Source organism: Neofelis nebulosa, chromosome 1, assembly GCF_028018385.1.
Source record: "Neofelis nebulosa isolate mNeoNeb1 chromosome 1, mNeoNeb1.pri, whole genome shotgun sequence".
Taxonomy (NCBI): domain Eukaryota; kingdom Metazoa; phylum Chordata; class Mammalia; order Carnivora; family Felidae; genus Neofelis; species Neofelis nebulosa.
In genome coordinates, this window is record NC_080782.1 from 84,198,131 (window position 1) to 84,220,207 (window position 22,077).

The 22,077-nt window shown below is 36.5% G+C and overlaps 1 protein-coding gene across 7 annotated transcripts in view; it reads left to right on the forward strand.

Annotated features, from left to right (window-relative positions):
* FAM172A (family with sequence similarity 172 member A) overlaps positions 1-22,077 on the forward strand; it is a 438,543-nt gene that overhangs the window by 337,630 nt on the left and 78,836 nt on the right. The window contains exon 10 of one of the 7 annotated variants that reach the window (XM_058731896.1): positions 9,463-9,511. The exons of the other annotated variants lie outside the window; for them this stretch is intronic. Coding sequence (XP_058587879.1) covers positions 9,463-9,511 — 49 coding nt within the window. The remainder of the gene's footprint in view (positions 1-9,462; positions 9,512-22,077) is intronic. 7 annotated transcript variants of the gene reach the window in all.

Consider the following 22,077-nt stretch of genomic DNA (forward strand, 5'->3'; position numbering starts at 1 on the left):
TCCTGAATATCCATACAAAAACTTCTAATCACTACTCTGAGTCATATTATACCCTGTATTTTGAAATAAGAATACGAATTACAATTGATCCTTGAACAATATGTTTTGAACAGCTTGGGTACATGTATACAAGTATTTTTTTTTTTTTTTTTATGAAAACAGTACAGAACTGGGGTGCCTGGGCGGCTCAGTCAGTTGAGCGTCCAACTTCGGCTCAGGTCATGATCTCACAATTCATGGGTTCGAGCCCCGCATTGGGCTTGCTGCTGTCAGCACAGAGCCTGCTTCAGATCTTCTGTCCCCCACTCTCGCTGTCCCGCACCCACTCCCACTCGAGCTCTCTCTCTCAAAATAAAAAATTTAAAAAAAAACATTAAAAAAAAACAGTACACAATTGTAAATGTACTTCCTTTTCCTTATGATTATTTTTAATGTTTATTTATTTTTGAGAGAGAGAGATGGAGAGGGAGAGGGAGAGGGGCAGAGAGAGAGGGAGAGACAGAATCGCAAGCAGGCTCCACACTGTCAGCACAGAGCCTGATGTGGTGCTCAAACACATGAGTTGTGAAATCATGGCCTGAGCCAAAATCAGAAGGCAGATGTTTAATTGATTGAGCCACCCAGGTGGCCCTCCTTATGATTTTCTTAGTAACATTTTCTTTTCTCTAGCTTATTATGTGGTAAGAATACAGTATGTGATACATTTAACATATGCCATATATATCAATCACTGTTTATGTTATCAGTAAGACTTCCAGTCAGCAGTAGGCTATCTATCAGTAGTTAAGTTTTGGGGAGGTCAAAAGTTATATGCAGATTTTCAACTATGCAGGGGAACGGTGCCCCTAACCCCTATATTGTTCAAGGGTCAACTGTATATTGAAATGACCATTTATAGCAACGTTAATGTTGTTTAACACTTGAGATCATTATATTGTTATTTTCTAGTTGGGAACTTTATGCCTATCCTTTTATATATTTTTTTAAGTTTATTTATGTATTTTGAGAGAGACCGAGAGTATGAGTGGGAGAGGGGCAGAGAGGGAGAATCCCAAGCAAGCTCCGCATGGTCAGCACAGTGTCCAATATGAGGCTCAAACCCACAAAACCATCTGATCATGACCTGAGCCAAAATCAAGAGTTGGACACTTAACCTCCCAAGCCACCCAGGCACCCCATGCCTATCGTCTTCTAAATGGTATTTTTATCTGTGAATGAAAATTGTCTTATAATTGACACATTAATAGAAAGTTAGAAATAAGTGTAATTCTCTGAATGTGTTTTATATAACAGTTTATACCTTCAGTACTGATCAGTGACATGCTCTCCCCAGCTAAGTGCCATTAATTCATTTACTTTTGGAATGAAGAGACATTGCCAAAGAATTTTCCATATGTGAATTTCTATGCGTTTGTGAATTGTCTAGTTTTCTTGTTTTCTTGTGTATGTGGCCCTTTGATGATTCCTAAAGCCAGTTCTCTTCTTATTCAAGGAAGGAAGGAAGGAAGGAAGGAAGGAAGGAAGGAAGGAAGGAAGGAAGGAAGGAAGGAAGGAAGGAGAAAGAGAGAGAGAGAGAGAGAGAGAGAGAAAGAAAGAAAGAAAGAAAGAAAGAAAGAAAGAAAGAAAGAAAGAAAGAAAGAAAGAAAGAAAGAAAGAAAGAAAGAAAGAGGAGGGAGGGAAGAAGAGAAAAAAAAGAAAGAAAAAAAACACTGTGGCAACAGTTCTGAATCCTTTGGCTGAAATCCAACTGCCCGGTTGTTTTGCCACACTTAGTTCCACATCGCTGAGTTGAGATGGCAGAAGAAGCAGTGCTTTGTGCTGACCTATTGGTCATGACCACTCCTACTTCATTCTCAACATTTTCATACTAATCTACTTACACACATAATGTACTTCTGCAGTAGTAAAAGAAGACGTAAAAATCTAGAATCAATTAACCAGTGAAGTATCTCAGGATCCATTGGGATTTTTTTTCCTTAGTGTTATAATTTAAAGCATTTGTTCAATAGATACCATCTCAATCCTGTTTCACATGTGAAAGGAGACATTCAAAAAAAGTCTCCAAAACCTAAATTAAATACGTATATCAAACTATTGCCGCCAATACTATATATTTCTTTGGTCTAAAGCATATACTTTAGCCTTTATAAAAAAAAAAACAAAACAACGCCACATGAATGGCTGATTGTACTGTGCACGTTGAATCAGAATGTCAGAATCTTCTAAATAAATCGTTATTATGGAATACGGCAGAACTTCAGCTCTGAATTTATATAATTCATTCCATGGTAGATTTTTTTTCATTGAAGAATACATTTCTCTGCCATAAATTGTACTGAGTATGAACAGCAGAGTCATTTGAGGTTCATTGAAAATATAGGAGAACATCATGTTTCCTGTCCTTTTGTTAAACTTGGCATATTGATTTTTTTTTTTTGCACAGCTTGCAGCACAGAAATGTGATATACAGCTATGGCAAGACAAGCTAACCACATGTGAATTTGTTAAGTACTGCTGGATTAGCAGAAATTGTCTGACTGTGCAAATAGTGAGATTTGACTTCTCTAGGAACTCTTTATGACTTAATCAATTAAAATAACAAGTTTTTATTTTATTGCCCAGAATAAATCATTAGCAAAATTCATTTTCTCCTGATCTCTCATTCGTAGGATGTTTACATTTATTTGGTTTATGTATTTCAAGCAAAGTAATAAATACGTAGAATTTGAACCAAAAGTTCAAAGCCAAATCTAGGAAGATAAAGATGTAACAAATGTTACCTATTGTTTTCATAATGATTCATAAATTTTGTTAAGAATGAGATTCTAGATTTTTATTTAAATTCTCCATTCCTTCTCTTTCTGAATATCTCTTTAGTGTTCATGCTTTTGTTCCCTTTAGGCTCCAAGGCAGCAAGGATTTGGATTTGTCTAATACGTCTTACTGCATTTAAATATAGAACTGTGTGGAAAGGGAGTCTGTAGGACTCATTTGCTCTTCTCCTCACCTTCATAAACCCCCTCTTTAAATGTGTCCATTATACAGTTCACCTTGCCTGACGTCAAAGAGTAGAGCTGGAGAGAGGATGAGCAATAACTCAGCAGAGTGGGTTAGCCATGGTTTCTTAGAAATGCAAATGCATTATCTATCAGGTTTATAAAGTTCTCTGAGTTCTTTTGGAAGCGGATAAACCATTGTGTGGTTTTTTGTAGACCAAAGCTGGCAGCCTATCGAAAGCTAGGAAACATCCTTAATATCATGTATACACGATCATGTTGTCCCCTGCCTTTTAAGGAAATACTTTGTGTATAACATCTTAATCTCTCCAAATTTAGTTTTCTTTTATCAACATTTTTATCAACATATTTTTTTATTTGCCCTACTTGTTCTCATTACTTATAAACAGGTGGACATCTTATGAGATTGCATGCCAAATTTATTAGAAACAAGTCTTTTTAAATTATCTGGAAAATGCACAAAGCATGAGTTGTTCCCCTAATAAAAAGGGGGAAAGGGGTCAGAGCAAAGAAGAAAGTACCACTGGTTTGTGTTAGGTGACACTGTGCCCTGCTTGTCTAATTTGATTACACAGAGCCCCTGAAGCCTCAGGCAAAGCTGATTTTAGCTATAATCAGCTTCTTAACCTTTTGAGAACTAACGTAAACACTACCTAGCAGTGGTTAATTATGTTGCTCTGCTACCCACTACAAAGTGCAAAGGTAAAAGTGTAGAACTACAGTAACACATGTTGTGACAAAATTTAACAAGATGACTTAAGGGGATTGCAGTAGAATGCAGTTATGTATTCGTGATAAATTTTAAGTTAATAAAGAGATTTAAGGGTGCTTTAAAAATTTTTTTAAGCTACAGTTTTTGCTTAAGTTTTCGTTTAACTTTTGGCTGTCCTCACGTTTGTCCTTTTCTCTGAAATCCTCTTTTGATTATACATATATATTTGGTAACACAAGTATATTCCTGTACTCTCATTCTTTCATTTTCAAAGTAAACAAAGGTGGTTGCAATATTCATATAAGTAGAGTAAAATCCTCTCGGTTCGCTTTTTTATAGATAGTAAAAATTCATTAGGGGAATAATGGAATTTCTTTATAGTTAAGTGGAATATTGTGGCTACATGGTCAAGAACCTAACTTCTTGATTTAAAACAATAGCTCTTGATGTAAGAATCTGATGTGTCATATGGGAAATTAACACGTAAGATGATTTTACTGTCTGTCATTGGTGTAACTCTAGGGTAGTGATGTGACTAATGGAGTAGAGGACCATAAAGATTGACTAATGTACTTATCAGGGCTGTCTCCTCAAAGTCTTATTTGCTGGGAAAAGTCCACTAGAAATATTCTCCTGCACAGGAAATGCAGGTGACCAAGAGAGTATATGGAGCCATAAGCCATACCCCATATTCTTGAACTCTATACCAGCAATTTTACCTGAAATTTCATCCCTTGAAAAAAATTCTGAAGGGTAGAATCTTAATGCTCCCCAGTGACACACATTATAATCAGTCACTCTGTGTGGAATTAAAATGGAGTGGGAGGGGAAGGTTTGGACTAAAGATGAACTTTTTTTTTTTTTTTAATCTAAGGTCAGTTCTTCATAAATAACATGAATATGCCACATGCTTATATTACACAGTATAGTTCATGTTGTGTTTACAGTAAGCTTAAAAACTACATGTAAAGAAGTGGACTTGGAGAGGAGAGCATCATGGGCCTTTCACAGTTTCTGAGGCCCTAGTTAGCACCCATTGGGCCACATGACCAGCTCTTTTTGGGTAAACTTGGCCTCATGGTAAATAAATAAATGACATGGTCTCTTTAACAAATAACTTAAATTCAGTAACTTAAGAGCCACCCAAAAGGAAGAGTTCAGTAAGTTTTGTAGCCACATATAATACTATGGGATAAATGAAGCCAGACAGCAGATAACTGGATGTTTTGGGCCCCTGACAAAAAAGTTTTTTTTTTAAATATATATAATTTATTGTCAGATTGGTTTCCATACAAAATCCAGTGCTCATCCCAACAGGTCCCCTCCTCAATGTCCATCACCCACTTTCCCCACTCCCCTCCCCCCATCAACCCTGTTTGTTCTCAGTATTTAAGAATCTCTTATGGTTTGCCTCCTTCCTTCTCTGTAATTTTTTCCCCTTCCCCTCCCCCAGGAAGATGTGGTTTATATATACAATGGAAAAATATTTTAACTGAATCATCTTCCCTGTTTTATAATCAGCTTGTTGAAAGAAACTAATATATAAACATCCCCATTACTGCTGCCATAGGTATCTTTTAGATGACATGCCTTTTATTTTACGGCACATGCTACAAGAATATAATACTTGTTGAGTATTCTGGTGTGGACGGAGAAGACTTCTCAAGGATGGAGGCCTCAGGCACAGTGGCTCCAGCTGCCCCTGGTCCCCTCTGCTGTCCTGAGGACTGAAGCAGCACTGTCTCTGCACCCCTGTGACCCATTCAGGACCCATTGTGGGCCAAGAGGTGGCTGATTTAGAGACACTAATTTACTACATTTTATGAAGTCTTCTCTTAGGAGGACCCATAGGAGAAATCTTTCCCCAAATTCCATTTTTCCACCAAGCAATTATTTCTTTTCATCTTATGTCAATGAAAACCTTACAGTATGTGATTCCAGTGGTTCCCAAACTTTGCTCCACCGAGCATTACTTGAGCCAAGGCCTCTTTCCTATCACAGTGTGGTCACAGTGTCTAGGGTGGGAGCCAGGCATCAGCCTTTTTCGAAGATCCCCAGGTAGCTCCCAATTGTTCCCCAAGTCTGGGAACCACTGACATACCCTTCTAGCTTTCACCATTTGGAAAGTTGAAGCTAAATTTGCATCACATCTGTAGCAACTCCATAGGACTAATCACATGCATTCATTATTTTCTTGTCCATTTTTGCTTTTGCCTTGACTTCTTCAAATGTTTTTGTGTTTTCATACAATTTTATGTTGTGTTTAATTTTTTTAAATATCATTAGTGCAGTAGAATTTACATACTATAAAATAATTTCATTGTATATGTACAACTGAATATTTTCTAGCTAATTTACAGTTGTGCAGCCATCACCGCAATCCAATTTTAGAATATTTCCATCACCCCAAAAGTTTCTGTGTGCCCATTTGCTATTTCCACCCACAGCCCCAGACCACCAATGATCTACTGTCTCTGTATATCATAGAAGTAGAATCAAAGAGTATGTGGTCTTTTCTGTCTGAGATTCAAACACGTTATAGCACGTACCAGTAGTTCATTCCTTTTTGTTGTTGAATAGTATTCCATTGTGTAGATATTCTGCATTGTGTTTATCCATTTACCAGTTGATGGATCTTTGAATTATTTTAATTTGGAGCTATTATATATAATGCTGCTACGAACATTCAAATTTGAATCAGTCCAGACCTGTTTTCATTTATGTTAAGTATATACTTAGGAGTGGAAGTATTAGGTCATGTGGTAAGTTTATGTGTAGCTTTTTAAGGAACTGGAAAACTATTTATCAAAGTGGCAACACCATTTTACACTCATACCAGCAAAGCATAAGAGTTCCAGTTTTTCCACATCCACAAGAATGCTGACATATCAGTCTTTTTTATTATAGCCATTCTAGTAGGTTTGTGATATTTAAATTTGTATTTCCCTAATGACTACTTGATATTAAATGTCCTTTGATGTGTTTATTAGTCATACATGTATCTTCTTTGATGAAATGTCTGTATTTTTTTAATCTGGTATTTGTCTTATTATTGAGTTGAAAGGGTTCTTTATATATTCTAGATACAAGTCCCTTATGATATTTGTGATGTACGAATATTTTATCCCAGGCTGTGGCTTGTTGTTGTCGTTGTTGTTTTCTCTACGCTATCTTTTGAAGAGCAGAAGTTTTTATGAGTTCAAAATTTGAGGAACTTTAATTTATGATTTTTTATGAGTTATATTTTTGCCATCATATCTAAGAAATCTTTGCCAAATGTAAGATCACAAACATTATCTACTATGTTTTGTTGTGGAAGCTTTACAGTTTTTCCTCTTACATTTAGGTATGACTCACTTTGAGTTCATTTTTGTATATGGTGTGTGGTAAGGATCTAAGGTCCTTTTCTGGCATATGGATATCCAGTTTTCCCCACAGGACTTGTTGAAAACACTGTCCCTTTCCCCGCTGAATTGCCTTGGACCTTTCTTAGAAATCAACTGAGCATGAACTAAGCATTTATTAATGGACTTTATGTTCTCGTCCATTGATCTATATGTCTGTTTTTTACACTAGTACCACGCTGGTTTGAATACTGTAGCTTTATCATAAATTTTGAAATTACAGTGTTGTTCTTTATTTGGATCATCTATAAATTCTCTCAGCAATTTTTTTTCTGGTTTTCTTACACTTCTTTTGTTAAATTTATTCTTTTTGAGGATATTGTGAGTGGAATTCTTAATGTCATCTTCAAATTGTTTATTTTTAGTATAAAATATTAACTTTGATTTTTGCTTATTGATTTTGTATTTTTCAACCTAGATAAAACTTGTTTATTAGTTCTAGATTTTTTTTTTGGTAGAATCTTTTGGGCTTTCTAATACAGGAGCTTATCATCTATGAATAAAGACACTTTACATCTTCCTTTCCAATATTCATGCCATTAATTTCTTTTCTTGCTTTACTACACTGGCTAAACCTCTTGTACTATGTTGAATAGGAATGGTAAGAAAAACTGGATTTTTTTTTTTTTAAGGATTGTTGTTGGTGTTATTTTTTGTTTTTTCATTTGTTTCTGTCTTGTTTTATTTGTAGAAACTTGCCTGAATTTAATCTGTAGAATCTATCTGCCCTTCAGTACGTACATGCTGACAATCTGGTTTCTTATTTTTGTTTTATGTTAGGCTTGCTTCCTAGAGATCACCCCTCTGCTGCATAGTTTAATGGTCAGAGTTTTTGCTCAATCATCCCACACCAGTAAGGCTCTATGGATGGATCTGTGTGTGAGTTGCAGAGTATATTCAAAGCTCATGCAGTTCTCAAGTCTTCCCTAGGCTTTTATTTTCTACTAGGCTTTCCTGGGACTTCTGTGCTGGCACTCAGCCTTCCAGACAGTAGGGATATGCCGGGGGTTCATCTGAGTCTCTCAATGGCTCTCTCACTTCCGTGATCTTCCTATCAAACTAGTCCACCAGTCTGTTGCCCACCCCAAGTGAGATCACAGCTGAAGTGTGGTGGGGCCGTGGGCTTTGGTGGTGAATTTCCCACTGAGTTTGCTTTATTTGCAGATAATACCATTGCACAGGGGCTTTTCTCCTACTCCAAATCAAAGTCAGGCCCTCTAGCAGTGAAGCTGCCGGTTTTCACAGCCAGTCTCACCCTGGCAGCACAGCTGTGCCTTCCTTCCGAGCTGCCCACCACAGACTGTCACTGTTCCTACCTGTAGTTCAGCAGTTTTCCACGGATAAACACGTTTCATTTTGTTGTTTGCCTTTAATTGATCTCTAGAGTGCTGAAACAGTTGCACCTGACAACTCTTTTGGCTTTTATAGTTGTATCGTAGTCGGGACAATTTGCCAACTCTTCACCTACCATCCCGGGAAGTCCTGCCTGGGTTCTTCTTTGTAAGCCCCCAACTCTTTTTGCAACAAGATGAAACAGTCAATACATAAATATAGAATAAAGTAAAATAGAAAAGTAAAGCAAAGATAAAGGAAGTATAAAAATAAGAATATAAATATCGTTGTAGCAACAATAAATTTGAACTCCTATGACAAGTTTTCCCAGTATGCCTAGGAATGGAAGTTGTCCTGGGCTTTCAGTAGAGTTTTTCCCTGTCAGAAAGTATAATAATCTTGTCATTGAGGTGCAAAATAAATGACAAAAAAAAAAAAAGAAGAAGAAGAAGAAGAGGTGTGTATTAGACAAATAAATAAATAAATAAATAAATAAATAAATAAATAAATAAATAAAATAGAGCAAGTTGAATCAAAATACTACCCTGGGATCCTTTTTGTTTCATTTTATTTTGTTTTCTCCCAAAGGTCAGATCCCAACACTTGTACAACTTTAGACTGTAGGAATGGTTTAGAAAATGTGCAGTGATAAAACTGCCAGATTGAAGGTTTCTTAAGTGCTACTGTCCAAAATCACTAGGCATGCTTGAAACTAGTAATTCTTGTCAGAATATACACTCTCAGTGTGTGACTTTTATCTGCAGGTGGCAGAGCATATGTTTTAGCACCAAAAAGTGTAAGGTGGCAGAGAGAGGATATTTAATGTGTTGTAACCTATTTTTATTTTTAATTTTTTTTTTCTTATAGCTGCTTAGTTCCGGTCAAAAGCAGGCTAACTAAAATAGTCTCAGGTCTTAAGGGCTATGTTTACATTAGGGAAGAAAAATGGTTCCAAATATAATTGTGTCATTTGTTTTTATTTAACACATGAATCAAGGTTATTGGACCAGCATCTCTCATGAAAGAAAAATACAGTGGCATTTTGGGTAAGTGAAGTCCAGAGAGTTGAGCTCTTCTCTTCAGATGAATTTTCTGGTTAAATTATAATTAACCCCTTAAAAACAATCACCTTTATTTTTATCCTTATTATAACCATTTTCCTGCTGTAGGAAAAAACTACCTAGGCATAGGTAGCCATTATGTGTAGCAAGCAAATACTACTTAGTATTTCCTGACTAATGTAGTTCTTATTACGTGATTCAAAGTTATCATTCTATGCATTAATCATAGTCAAGGCCTTAGCTAAAGAACAGGAGTTACAAATTCAAACACCAACTGATCAGTGACATGCAGGAATGCAGGCCCTGTGTTGTCAGATTTTCCAGTTTTCTCGGAGAAGCCAGAGATCTGTATATTTACTTGAAATCTCTTTAGTTTTCAGCATTGAAACTAACTTAAGCTTTAAAACAATCATACATTTCTACTCCTGAAATCATTGTTGCACTATATGTTAACTAACTTGGTTATAAAATAAAAATTTAATTTTAAAAGCTGTTATACAGGCTAAAAAAATAGCTACCAGCCAAATCAGGCCCACGGGCAGCCAGTTGTTGAGCTCAGATTAGGAAGAATAGTCAGCTCCTGTTCTGACAACAACCTCTGCCTGGCTTCTTAGCATATATCCCTTGTTCACAAAATAATGCATAACAGGATCCCCAAATGGTTGTCTTCATTATTTTACTGTAGAATTCTGAGGTAATGTGTTTTAGTGGAAAATGCCCTGAACTAGTCATCCAAAACTCTTGATTCTGTGGTTAATAATATTCCTTAAGCCTTTCCTCTGCCAACCAGGCCCTGGTCTAAGCACTTTAGATGTATTAACTCATCTGATTCCATTAAAGTCTTACAATGTTAGGTCAATCATTTAACTTCTATAGATCTCTTTACTTCAAAAATTATAATATCTGAGATTAGACAATCTGTAAGAACTCCTTTCGGCATGAAAATGCTTTCATTTGGAGAATATGAGGTCAATCCAATGAAACAAAGATAAATTGTCAACTAGACTATAATGTTAATTTGTATGAGTTTATAGCACATTATCACATATATAACACAATAAAAGTAAATGTATATAATCTTCAATTCACTTACATTCCTTCAACAAGTATCATGCTATGAAGATTGCAGGTAAGTTGAGGAAGAATTTTAGCATCCACTGACCACGGGGTTAAAAAAGCCTGAACCCTATCCTAAAGGAGCTTATGATCTCATTGAGGCAGTGTGTCATGCAACTGAAACTTATATTAGAGCATAAAGTAAGTACCCAGATAAGGATTACACACAGCAAGGCCTACGTATTCCAAGGCTAACAGAATGGATGTATGAATATGTGTGGTGTGTCTATGGAAGATGAAGCTTGAAAAAAGGGGAAGATTGGAATTGGGAGATGCAGAGAATCATTTAAGAGAGAAAAATCTCTCAAAGTCAGAAATTAGAATGTTACCATATCAAAGAAGTGGAAGGCTTATTTCCCTGATAATGCTTATAGAATAGTGAGAAATTTTACATAAAAGCCCAAATAATTCTTATAATGCATTTTCTAACTTTTAACTGTTAGGAAGGTTGAGGACTATAGTGAATAATATATCCCAATACAAGTCTTATAACTTTGACAGAAAACACAAATACTTAAGGGGCAGTTGTTAAATAAATTATTTTGTTTGCAACTAACTCTCAAATGGTTCAGGAAAATAATATATATAAAGGTAATGAAGCACATGTGGCAAAATATTAACAATTATTGAATCTAGAGGAAGAATGTAGACATTGTGCTATTGCACCTCATGCATTTAATTTTTTTTAACAAAGTTGGGGAGGGAATAGAAGAGTGGAAGAAAGACTAAAGAAAGAGTTCTCCAAATAACTTAAAGATTAAAGAATCAATATAGCAAATACTTAGAATTGAACCATAATGAAAATACAGAAACTTTTTGGTATAGTAGATTACTAAACGAAGAAATTTATACTCCTAAATGCTTATATGAAAAAAGAATAAATGCTGGGACACCTGGGCGGCTCAGTTGGTTAGGCGACCGACTGGCTCAGGTCATGATCTCACAGTTTGTGAGTTCAAGCCCCGCGTCGGGCTCTGTGCTGACAGCTCAGAGCCTGGAGACTACTTCAGATTCTGTGTCTTCCCCTCTCTCTGCCCCTCTCCTGCTCACGCTCTTTGTGTCTCTCTGTCTCTCAATAATAAATAAACGCTAAAAAAAAAAATTAAAAAGAATAAATGCTAAAAATTAACATATTTTAAATTAAAAAAATGAAATAAAATATAAAATCTATTTAAAAATTGAATTTAACATAGCAATTGCAGTATAGATAGATATGTAATTAGATACTTTATGAATATTTGATACAGTTACTTCATCTCAAACTTCTCAAATCTTAGCAAGTAGATCTTGCATTGTACCTGTGGCAGAAAAAAAAAAAAAAAACTGCTTCTGCCCATCAAGAAAGGTAAATAAAAAACAATAAGTGGTTTATTTTTTGACTATTAAATCTCTACATTTTGGTAAGATTTTGTTCACTTATCTAACCAAATCTGAAACAAAGCAGAGTTGCCTAGCTTCCATTCAGTTTTGGGCAAAGTCAGTTTATTCCCCCATTTGTTCTTATCTTGTTTTGCCAGAATTATAAAAATATACCTATGATAGTATATTTAACTATCCAGATGATTACTTTTCCACTTCAATGAGGCACAGCCTAATCAAACAGACCTAGAAATTTTATGAGTTTAAAAAAAGTACCTGTGGTAATTTCTAACTTTTATAGTGGGAATTTCACTAATATCTTCACCAGAATTGTAAAAAAATGAAAAACAATTCTATCCACATTGTAAGTTGAGGTAAAATTCACATAACATAAAATCCACCATTGTAACCATTTTAAAGTCTACAGTTCAGTGACTTACAGTACATTCACAATTTTGTGCAACTATCACCACTGTCTAATTGTAGAAAATATTCATCACTCCAAAAGGAAACACCATACCCACTAAGCAGTCACTGTCAATTTTGCCTTTCCTCCACCACCCAGCCCCTCGCAAGCACTATTCTGCTTTTGTGTCTACAGAGTTGCCTATTCTGGACATTTTTTTTTTTTTAATGTTTATTTATTTTTGAGAGAGAAAGACAGAGCATGAACAGGGAAGGGGCAGAGAGAGAGGGAGACACAGAATCCAAAGCAGGCTCCAGGATCTGTGCTGTCAGTACAGAGCCGTACGGTGGGGCTTGAACTCACGAACTGCGAGATCATGACCTGAGCGGAAGTCGTGGACTTAACCGACTGAGCCACCCAGGCGCCCCTGGACATTTCATATAAGTAGAACCATACAGTAAGTAGCTTCTCATGTCTGGATTTGTGCATTTAGCATAATGTTTTCAAGGTTCACCCATGTTGTAGCATGTATCACTTCTTCGTTCCTTCTTATTGCCCATTAATACTCTGTTGTATAAGTATACCACATTTTGTCTATCCGTTTGTTGATTAATGGACATTTGATTTGTTTCTACTTTTTAGTCATTATGAATAATGCTGAAATGAATATTCATGTACAAGTTTTTGTTTGAACACCTGTTTTCAATCCTCTTGACTATATACCTAGGAGAACTGCTGGGTCATGTAGTAATTGTATGTTTTTAACTTTTTGAAGAATTGCCAAACTGTTTTTCTGGCCATATTTTTTTAACATAGACTTTTAAGGCCAGTCTGTGAGGAAGAGAACCTTATAAAGTGAGAATTTCCAAAATCCCCCCCCCCAAAATTGAGCAATAATGTCAATTACAGAGTAATTTGGGTTGAGGTCTCTCTTTTGACATTAGTAAGCATTCCTCTACCAGCTTACTTGAGTATTCACTGGAGGGCTTTTATTCTGTGCTCTCTGACCAATAGTTGTGTAATTGAAAAATGTGTGGATGGCAGTAGGGGTGTAACTAGAGTTGGAGCTTTTGAAATATTTTTTCCCCTAAAGTTTGTCTTCAGTTAAAGAGGACAGATGCTTTACCTTTCAGTTTAGAAGCATAACTTATATCTGGAAGTTTCAGACCTTAATCAGATATACTTTAAAATAGTTTTAAATTAAAAAAAAAAAGTTTTAAATTAGGGTAGTGTCTTCTTAGTGCTCAGTAACTGTTTTAAATTTCCTAGTGTGTCCCAAAAAAAAAAAAAAAAAAATCAACACATCTCCATTAGAATCCATGCCAGAATGTTTCTCAGCAACTGCTAGCCTTCTATATTTCGAATGGTTGCATTACTGAAATTTATGAGAAGTTTGAGAATTTCTTGAGAAACTAAAATATTGGACCTTTTAAAAAACTAAACGGTTCACGTATATGTTTTGAGGTTTTGGCCTAGGGTTAGCTTCCCCATGGAGCTGGAATATTTTATACTTGGTATTAAGCCAAATCTCTGGCTTGCACGCATTCAGCTTATGTTGCATTCATCCAAGTCCTGGCATTTGAATGGTCTTTTTCCTTCATCTGAATATTTTCTAACTTGAAGAAAAACAACACTTTCTATTTAAGACTTGACTGCCTCCTCTCCTTGCCCTCTTCACCCACAAGCAAATGTCTTCATACTATGTACCTGCAATGCTGTGAGGAGAGAGAGCATCTTGGTATTTTCCGACTCAGAAGGATTACCCTGAAATACCTCTGACTTGGGGATCCATGGAAGAGCTGCAGGGAATTCCATAACCCTTTGAAGTTCTGTGCTGAATCGGAGTTATGGAGAGGAGAATCCTAGCTTTTGTCATATTTCCAAAGTGATATGTGAGCCCCAAAATGTGAAGATCCAGTAGCCCTAGCAGTGCCTGAAAGCAAAGGGACACACTTCCTGGGGCACCATGACACATTGGATGGTGTGTGACTGAATCAGGAGTATTTTTCTGTCGGGCTTTCGACTGCAGAGTCAACGTAATAGCAGTGCTAAGTGGCAAAGAATCGGTAATGCTCGGTTTGTTAGGTCGCACTGCAAGTCACACTGCTTACTTGGGCAGAAATAATCCCTTTTGCATACTGGCTTTTCCCATCATCTCATACTTACAGAACTTGTCATTTTTTAGCAAAAAAACAGACCTTTGAGAAAACTCATCCTTCTCTTTAATACTTTGTTAATCTTCAACTATATGCATGTCCCTTAGCAGGGGTCCTGCACCTTCCTTAAAGCTATTTTGTGGGCGTCAGTATAATCAGATGCTCCTAAAAGTGGAGGAATAGCTCAGTTTATTGCTTCTGGGCCTTGGATAGCCCTAGGAGATCTCATCCAAAGCTCACCAGCATTATAACCTTAAAGCTACTGATAGACCTCAGGGGTTTCAACAGATAATCCACTGCAGTGCTGATAGCTGTTTTCAAGGATGTATCAAGGGCAAATGCTTATGCTGCAGAAGGTGATTTCTAGGAATGGATGGAGGCAGGTGGGAATAGTAGGGCACTGACTACTTACAGAGATGGCATAGCCAGAGGTAAGGGCAAGTGGAAGAGTGTAATGCTATTACCCTGCTCAGAATGTGACATCAGCTTCTACCCTGAGGCTTCTAGTACTTGTACAGAGTATCTTCTCCAGCCAGCAAAGTATTTCTTTTGACTATTTGATCCCCTTGGTCAGTTCTTTGAAATGGTTTTACCTTCCACCTACCCCTTATTGGTATCCAAAAACCAACTTGTGGTCCCACATAAATATCACTTTTTCAGATTTAGTTTCTGCACTGTGGTCCTTATACACAAATTCCAGTCCTGTGAACCAATGTACAGAAGTGAGAGTCTTAAAGAAAAAAAAAGTAGTAAGATGTAGGAAGGACTGTTAGCTGGTTTTTGTTTAACTGATGTGTGAGGGGAAGAAGAAAACTAACCTTGTTTGCATACCTGCTGTGTGCCACTCACTTTCTGTGTATCGTCTCGTTTACCCCTCGTGGTACATCTTTGTAGTGAGTGTTAGATATTTCTTACAGATGAAGAAACCAAAGTTCACACAGTTTATAAGTTGAGAAAGTTGGAATTCTAGCCCAGATCTGATAGTTGTGACCCGCACTGTTTCCCCTACACCCACCAGAGAACAGCAGCTGCAAAGGAGGTTCCTGAGGACTTGTGGGGCAGCAGCCTCAGGGAAGAGGGCCAGTGGACTTGTTCCTGAGCGGCATTGTGTATTTACAAACCTATTGTGTATATTTCGGATTTGGAGGGTGGAAGCTAATCAAATTTGTAAGGATGCTAAAGTCCCTGCACATTTGCAAGCTTGTCCTTGGTGCTTCCCCTGAAGAACTCTATGGGAGTGATTAGAATAGAAATGAAACAAGCAGCTAATAAATGGGTAATTTTTAATTTCTAGTTTTTGCTTAAATTATTAATATTTTTCTTTATTCCAGTGAAATGTTGCAAATAAAAATGCAGGGAATTTATTCCAATTTTAACATAGTGGAAGGTAGAGTAAACAAATGGTGAAAAAAATTCAGGGGAAGGATTAATAATTAAATAATGAAAAGGTTAAAATAAACTTGAAAATATCCTTGAACTTTGACAAAAACATGTATAATAGATATGGATCCAGATACCCTTTGATGCTTACATCTGGGAATCCCAAGAAATAAAAGAAGCATATTAAGAAGGAAACCTTAGAGTGCCACTGGATTGAAAGTTAATAGAATGAAGTCTTCCCCCTACTCCACTCCTACCCAACCCAACTTCATTCCACTAGCAGTTCTGACTCATTCCTTCCCTCATTCAGAAAATATTTACTGAGACCTCCTATATGCCCTACTATTCTAGATGCTAGGGATTTGGCAGTGATAAGGGTAAACAATATTCCTATTGCATCAAGCTTAACTTTTAGAAGAGAAAATAGATAATAGGTAGCAGATTATATGTGTGTGTGTGTGTGTGTGTGTATTTATATACATATACTCTGCTATATTCTATAGAATGTTATACATAATGTGTGTGTGTGTGTGTGTGTGTGTGTGTGTGTGTGTGTTGTAATGCATTTAAAATGTTTTAGGTAGTGGTGTCAGGATAAAAATAAAGTAGGTTAAAGGGTGAGAGAGTGCAGATGGGGGTGCACAGGTATACTTTAAATGGGGTGGTCAGGAATGGCCTTATCACTGAACTTTTTGGGGCCTAAGTATCTTTGTATATAAAATGAGAGCATTGCTAGGTTATCACTAAATGGCTGCAAAATCCTGTGCTTTCTGCAAAGGATGCATCTTTGGGTCAAATAATCTTTTATATGTATAAATTATGGTCTTTGTTGTCCATTGATCTAAAAAATAATAAGAATGTTCATTGATTCACAAGGTTAATTCCATTTTACATTTGGGGAATTTAAACTGAGAGTTAAATGCCTTCCCAAAGGTTGCATAATGGTAAAAGAAGGATTAGAGCTCTCAATTCCTGCCATTCTCAGTCTGAAATTCCACCACAGTATACGATATAATAAGAAGTGGAATTGAAATGTCAGGGAAGTTCAAAGTACATAAAGATGTGTAAGCTATGATAGACTAAAATATTTACAAATAAGGAATTGGATAAGTATATCCCACCACATTCATTTATGGCAGGCAAGTAAGCCATGTCGTATGCTTTGAACCAGTAAAATAGCAAATCCCCCCCCAAGAAAATCTATAATTTTAATCAAAAGTTTGTTTCAGTCATTGAAATTCTGTTATTGCTGCTTACAAACATTAAAGTCAATCAAAACATCAGTAGCTTTGCAAGATCAATATTTTTAATATGTTTGCATTGCAGTACTGCAGATTTTTGGCTAATAGATCGCACCCATATTGATTTCCATGGGAAATGTTAGTCTGATACTGAAATAATTAAAAAAAACACACACACAGGGATTATTGGTTTGGAATTTTGAAGGAGATAGAAGTATAAAAATTGGTTATTGACTAAATTGCTTGGGGTGAGTGAACCTTGGGCACTTGCAATAAACTTGTAGCACTCCGTCATTACTGAATACTACCTTAGTCCCTTAAACTGAAAATCAATCAATAACTTATTATAACGATGCAAATTGTGGTGAAATAACAGACTAGGCATGTAAGAATCACATTTTATCAAAACAGATAATGCATAAACATATGTATGAGTATATTGAAAACGTCTACTGAAACTTAGTGACTGTTTATGACTTTCAGATTCCAGCAGATGATAGTTTGGGTAGCATTTTTAAAGAGATAAACTGCCACAAAACAACAGTAAAAAGAAGTATACAATTATTCTATGAGCAATAATGAAAGTGCAAACACTACAACATGTCAACTGACAGATTCTGTTATTTTGATTCAGAGCAACATTACAATTGTTACTCTGTTCTCACAGCATTGGAATAATGTATGCAAGCATTAGATTAGATATAAACACATTCTGCACAATAAGAATGTAATGCACATTACATTTCCCTTGTTTTTTAGCCTTTCGTTAGGAAAGTCATATTTTCATCTAGAAAGTTTACTCTATTTTTTTCATTTGGTTACCATTATAAATTTATGAATTCTTAATCTCTCAGAGGCAATCTAGTGTTTTAAAAAGAACATTTCTTTAATGTTTCAATATAGGTTCAGACAGGTATAATAGTACTTAAAAGTAGCATTTACATATTTTATTGCATATTTTTATTTAATATTTTTAATTGTGTTATTTCTATCTTATAGAACCATTTATTTGCCTTGAGAAGATTATAGGATTAAAAGATAAAACTGAAAATTAGTTATCACAACTGTTGATCTTCACTGTAAGCCTAGTCAATATTTTTCTTTGAGAATAAGTTTAGCTCTCTTTATAAATAGAAGATTGATCATGATTCCTTTCACTGCATGACATGGTAACAATTGTATAATGTGATGGTCATTCCATTTCATTTTAGCGTTAATCTTTGATGACTATTTTTGCCAAATTTCTTTCATCCTATTCTGACTTCTGTTTATCTTTTATCATTGTAAGTAGCATTATACCCAAAGTCTGTGATAAAATCTATTTTCTTCCTATTCTGTTTGAAATTTCTACCTGACTGTGACTTTTCTTAATCTGTGTCTCTCTCATCAGTTAGCTATTATTAGGATATTGTGTTATGATGGATCCAGCCTTCAGAATGATTTAAGAGACATAAAGCTTCACTATTATCTAATGTCGTATATATCATACCTGAAAATAATCAAGTTATCAAAAGATATTTACATATAAGCTGTATACATATTCATACAGTTTTCCCTAAATCATTGAATGGCTTTCTGCTATGCCATAACTGGAAAATTATCATATCCATGGTCTTTAAAATAATACAATTCCATTTCCCTAGCCTGCCATTTCCTTATTTTCATATACAATTGCTCTTTCTATTGTTTATGCCTTTCTAAGAATTCCAGTCGGAATTTGTATCACTTATCATTATCAGAGAATGTTATTTCTTCAACAGATAGAGTTTGTGCAATCCCCAGTTAGACTCTCCAGTTGTCTAACTAGTCAGGGAGCTGGGCATGATGAAAGTGGGAAATCAGCTGTTAGAAATCAAGCAGAGCAAATAGTATTTCTGCAAGGTTCCACAGCCCACTCTCACATCCACATGGATGTCTGCCCAGAGCCCTTCTGGATTTTTCATTTAGGTCACTAGTGTAACCTCTGCTCAGGATGGTTACTATCTGACAGCTCTCTGCTAACCTGGAATAAGTCATGTAATTTGTGATTTGGTCCAGAATGTCTGATTTCTCTCTGTGAAGGTAGTATCTAAGAGCAGGGCTGTGTCTGTAGAGGGCAGATATTTAACGTGTATTTGTGGACCCTCATCATTTGACAAAATCTGTTGCACCCAGTAGACAATACTCAGAGTAAAAGAGGTTATCCTCCCTTTATTTAGAATGTCAAAAGACAGGAGGAGAAAGGATTCCCAAGAGCTGCTCCTAACGCAAACTTTTTATACTAATGGGCTAGTGAATACCAGTGTCAGAAGTTCATACCACAGTATGAACAAGATGTTTTGATTTTAATCTTTAGACAAAGCAGAATTTCTTCATTCTAGATCATGCTGATAAAAACTCATTCTATAATCAAACTATAGACAGTCCATACCACGCCATACCTATAGCTGGAAAATACCCAAAGGTCTTTATTCATGAACTATTTTACAGGCATGCTGCTCAGAGAATGTGCAAGATAGAGTAGTTAAGAGCACAGACTCTGGAGCCATCCTGCCAAAGTCCTTTCTCTGCCACTTTCTATCTCTGTGACCTTGGACAAGTTGCCTAACCTCTGGTTTAAAAAAATTTTTTTAACATTTATTTATTTTTGAGACAGAGAGAGACAGAGCATGAACAGGGGAGGGGCAGAGAGAGAGGGAGACACAGAATCTGAAACGGGCTCCAGGCTCTGAGCTGTCAGCACAGAGCCCGACGCAGGGCTTGAACTCATGAACCGTGAGATCATGCACCGTTCAAGTGAAGGATTTTCATTCCTTCACTTATAAAATGACAATGATAGGGCATCCTCATACAGTGTTGTGAGGATTAAATACATGTGAAGCATTTATTACTTGATTCTATATACAATGTGTTCTGATGTCTGTGCTGTTGGGACAGAAATGAAAGACTTTAATCTCTGATAGCTTTCTCTCTAAAGTCCCATTCCTGTAGTCTGAGAGAGGCACTCCTATCTTCTGTCCCCATGGCTCCCTGTACCACCCCTACCATATTTATAGTACCTGTATAGTATCTATTAACTTGTCTCTCCAACCTCCATTAAAGTGTAAGCTTCATGAAGGGCACCTGGGTGGCTTAGTCGGTTAAGCGTCCGACTTTTACTCAGGTCATGATCTCACAGCTCGTGGGTTTGAGCACCGCATCCGGCTCTGTGCTGACAGCTCAGAGCCCGGAGCCTGCTTCCGATTCTGTGTCGCCTCTCTCTGCCCCTCTTCCATTTGCACTGTGTCTCTCTCTTTCTCTCAAAAATAAATAAAACATTAAAAAAAATTAAAGTGTACACTTCATGAGGACAAAAACCATGTCTGTCTTTTCATCGTTATTGCTTCGATGCCCAGCACATAGTTTGTAGTCTGTAAATAATTATGAGATTAATGTTTAATAGAATATAATAAAAGAAGTATGACAAATATTATTCATCCACAGAGTTTTGCTTTAACAATGTTATCATCCTGGTTTCAGCAGAGACTGAAAGGCAATGAATGATTGATTTCAACTTCTTTGTATTGGCCTCTGCCTAGAATGTTCCACCCTTATATATCCACAGAGCTCACCCCATCATCTCCTTCAGGTCTTTATGATGTTACTTCAATTCCTGTCCTGACTATATCATTTAAAATCGCATCCGTGTCGCTTCTCTGTTCTGTGTTTCTGTACCATTTATGACAGTCCAACCCTCTATGTATTGAATGATTTGTTATGTTGATAATTTGTTATTGGCCTCCCCTGCACCTCCCCCCCACCGCCCCCCACTGGAATGTAAGCTTTGTTAGTTCTGTTCAGATATATATCAAAGCATCTGGAATGGTGCCTGGCACAAAGTAGGCAGGCACTTTTAAAATACCTGTTTAATTTATTAACAACTTCAGTGCATTGGTGCTACCAACTTAGAAATAAGTGAAAGCAAATTTACTATTGAAGGATAATGAACAAATAATTAATGGGGCACCTGGGTGGCTCAGTCGGTTAAACATCCGACTTCGGCTTAGGTCATGATCTCACAGTTCAGGAGTTCAAGCCCCATGTTGGGCTCTGTGCAGACAGTGTAGAATCTGCTTAGAATTCTCTTTCTCCCTCTCTCTCTGCCCCTCCCCCACTGGAGCGCACATGCGCTCGCTCGCTCTCTCTGTCTCACACACACACACACAAAATGAATAAACTTAAAAAAAAAAACCCAAAGAATTTGAAATAAGAAACCTTGAGTTCCATTTTGAGCTCAATCATATGTGCTTTTGAGTGTGCTAAATGTACATACTTCACCTCCTTGAGCCCTTTAACCCATCTTCCAAATTCTGAAAATCATCCTTACCCAACTATTCCTCCAAGGGCCATTCTGAGGAATGTATTTCAGGTTATTTCATAAAATAATATTCATCTGAGATTATGTCTTTAAAGTAATATGGGATTATAGTGTCAGAGGCATTCTTCTTTTTTTTTTTTTTTTTTTTTTTTTTAGTTCATTTACTTATTTTGAGAGAGACTGAGAGAGAAAGGGTGTGCACATGCCCGCAGGGAAAGGGGCAGAAAGAGTCTGTTAGTGCAGAGCCTGACATGAGCCTCAAACCCATGACCAGAGCCAACGTCCAGAGTCAGAGGCTGTCAGCTGGGCCACCCAGGCACCCCTAGAGGCATTGTTTTAAGTGATTAAGCCCTAAAGGCAACTGCTTCTTTAAATATGTGAATATGAACATTCTATAGAACATGAATGAGAATCTCTGCAAGATTTTAATTAAGAGTAATTAAAATATCTATATTAAAATATGTTTCATTCTACCAGCTTAGTAGGGGTTTTATTTTCATAAAAAGTTTATTTTTTACATGTTACAGCATAAAATGGTACATTGCACCAGTATCAGC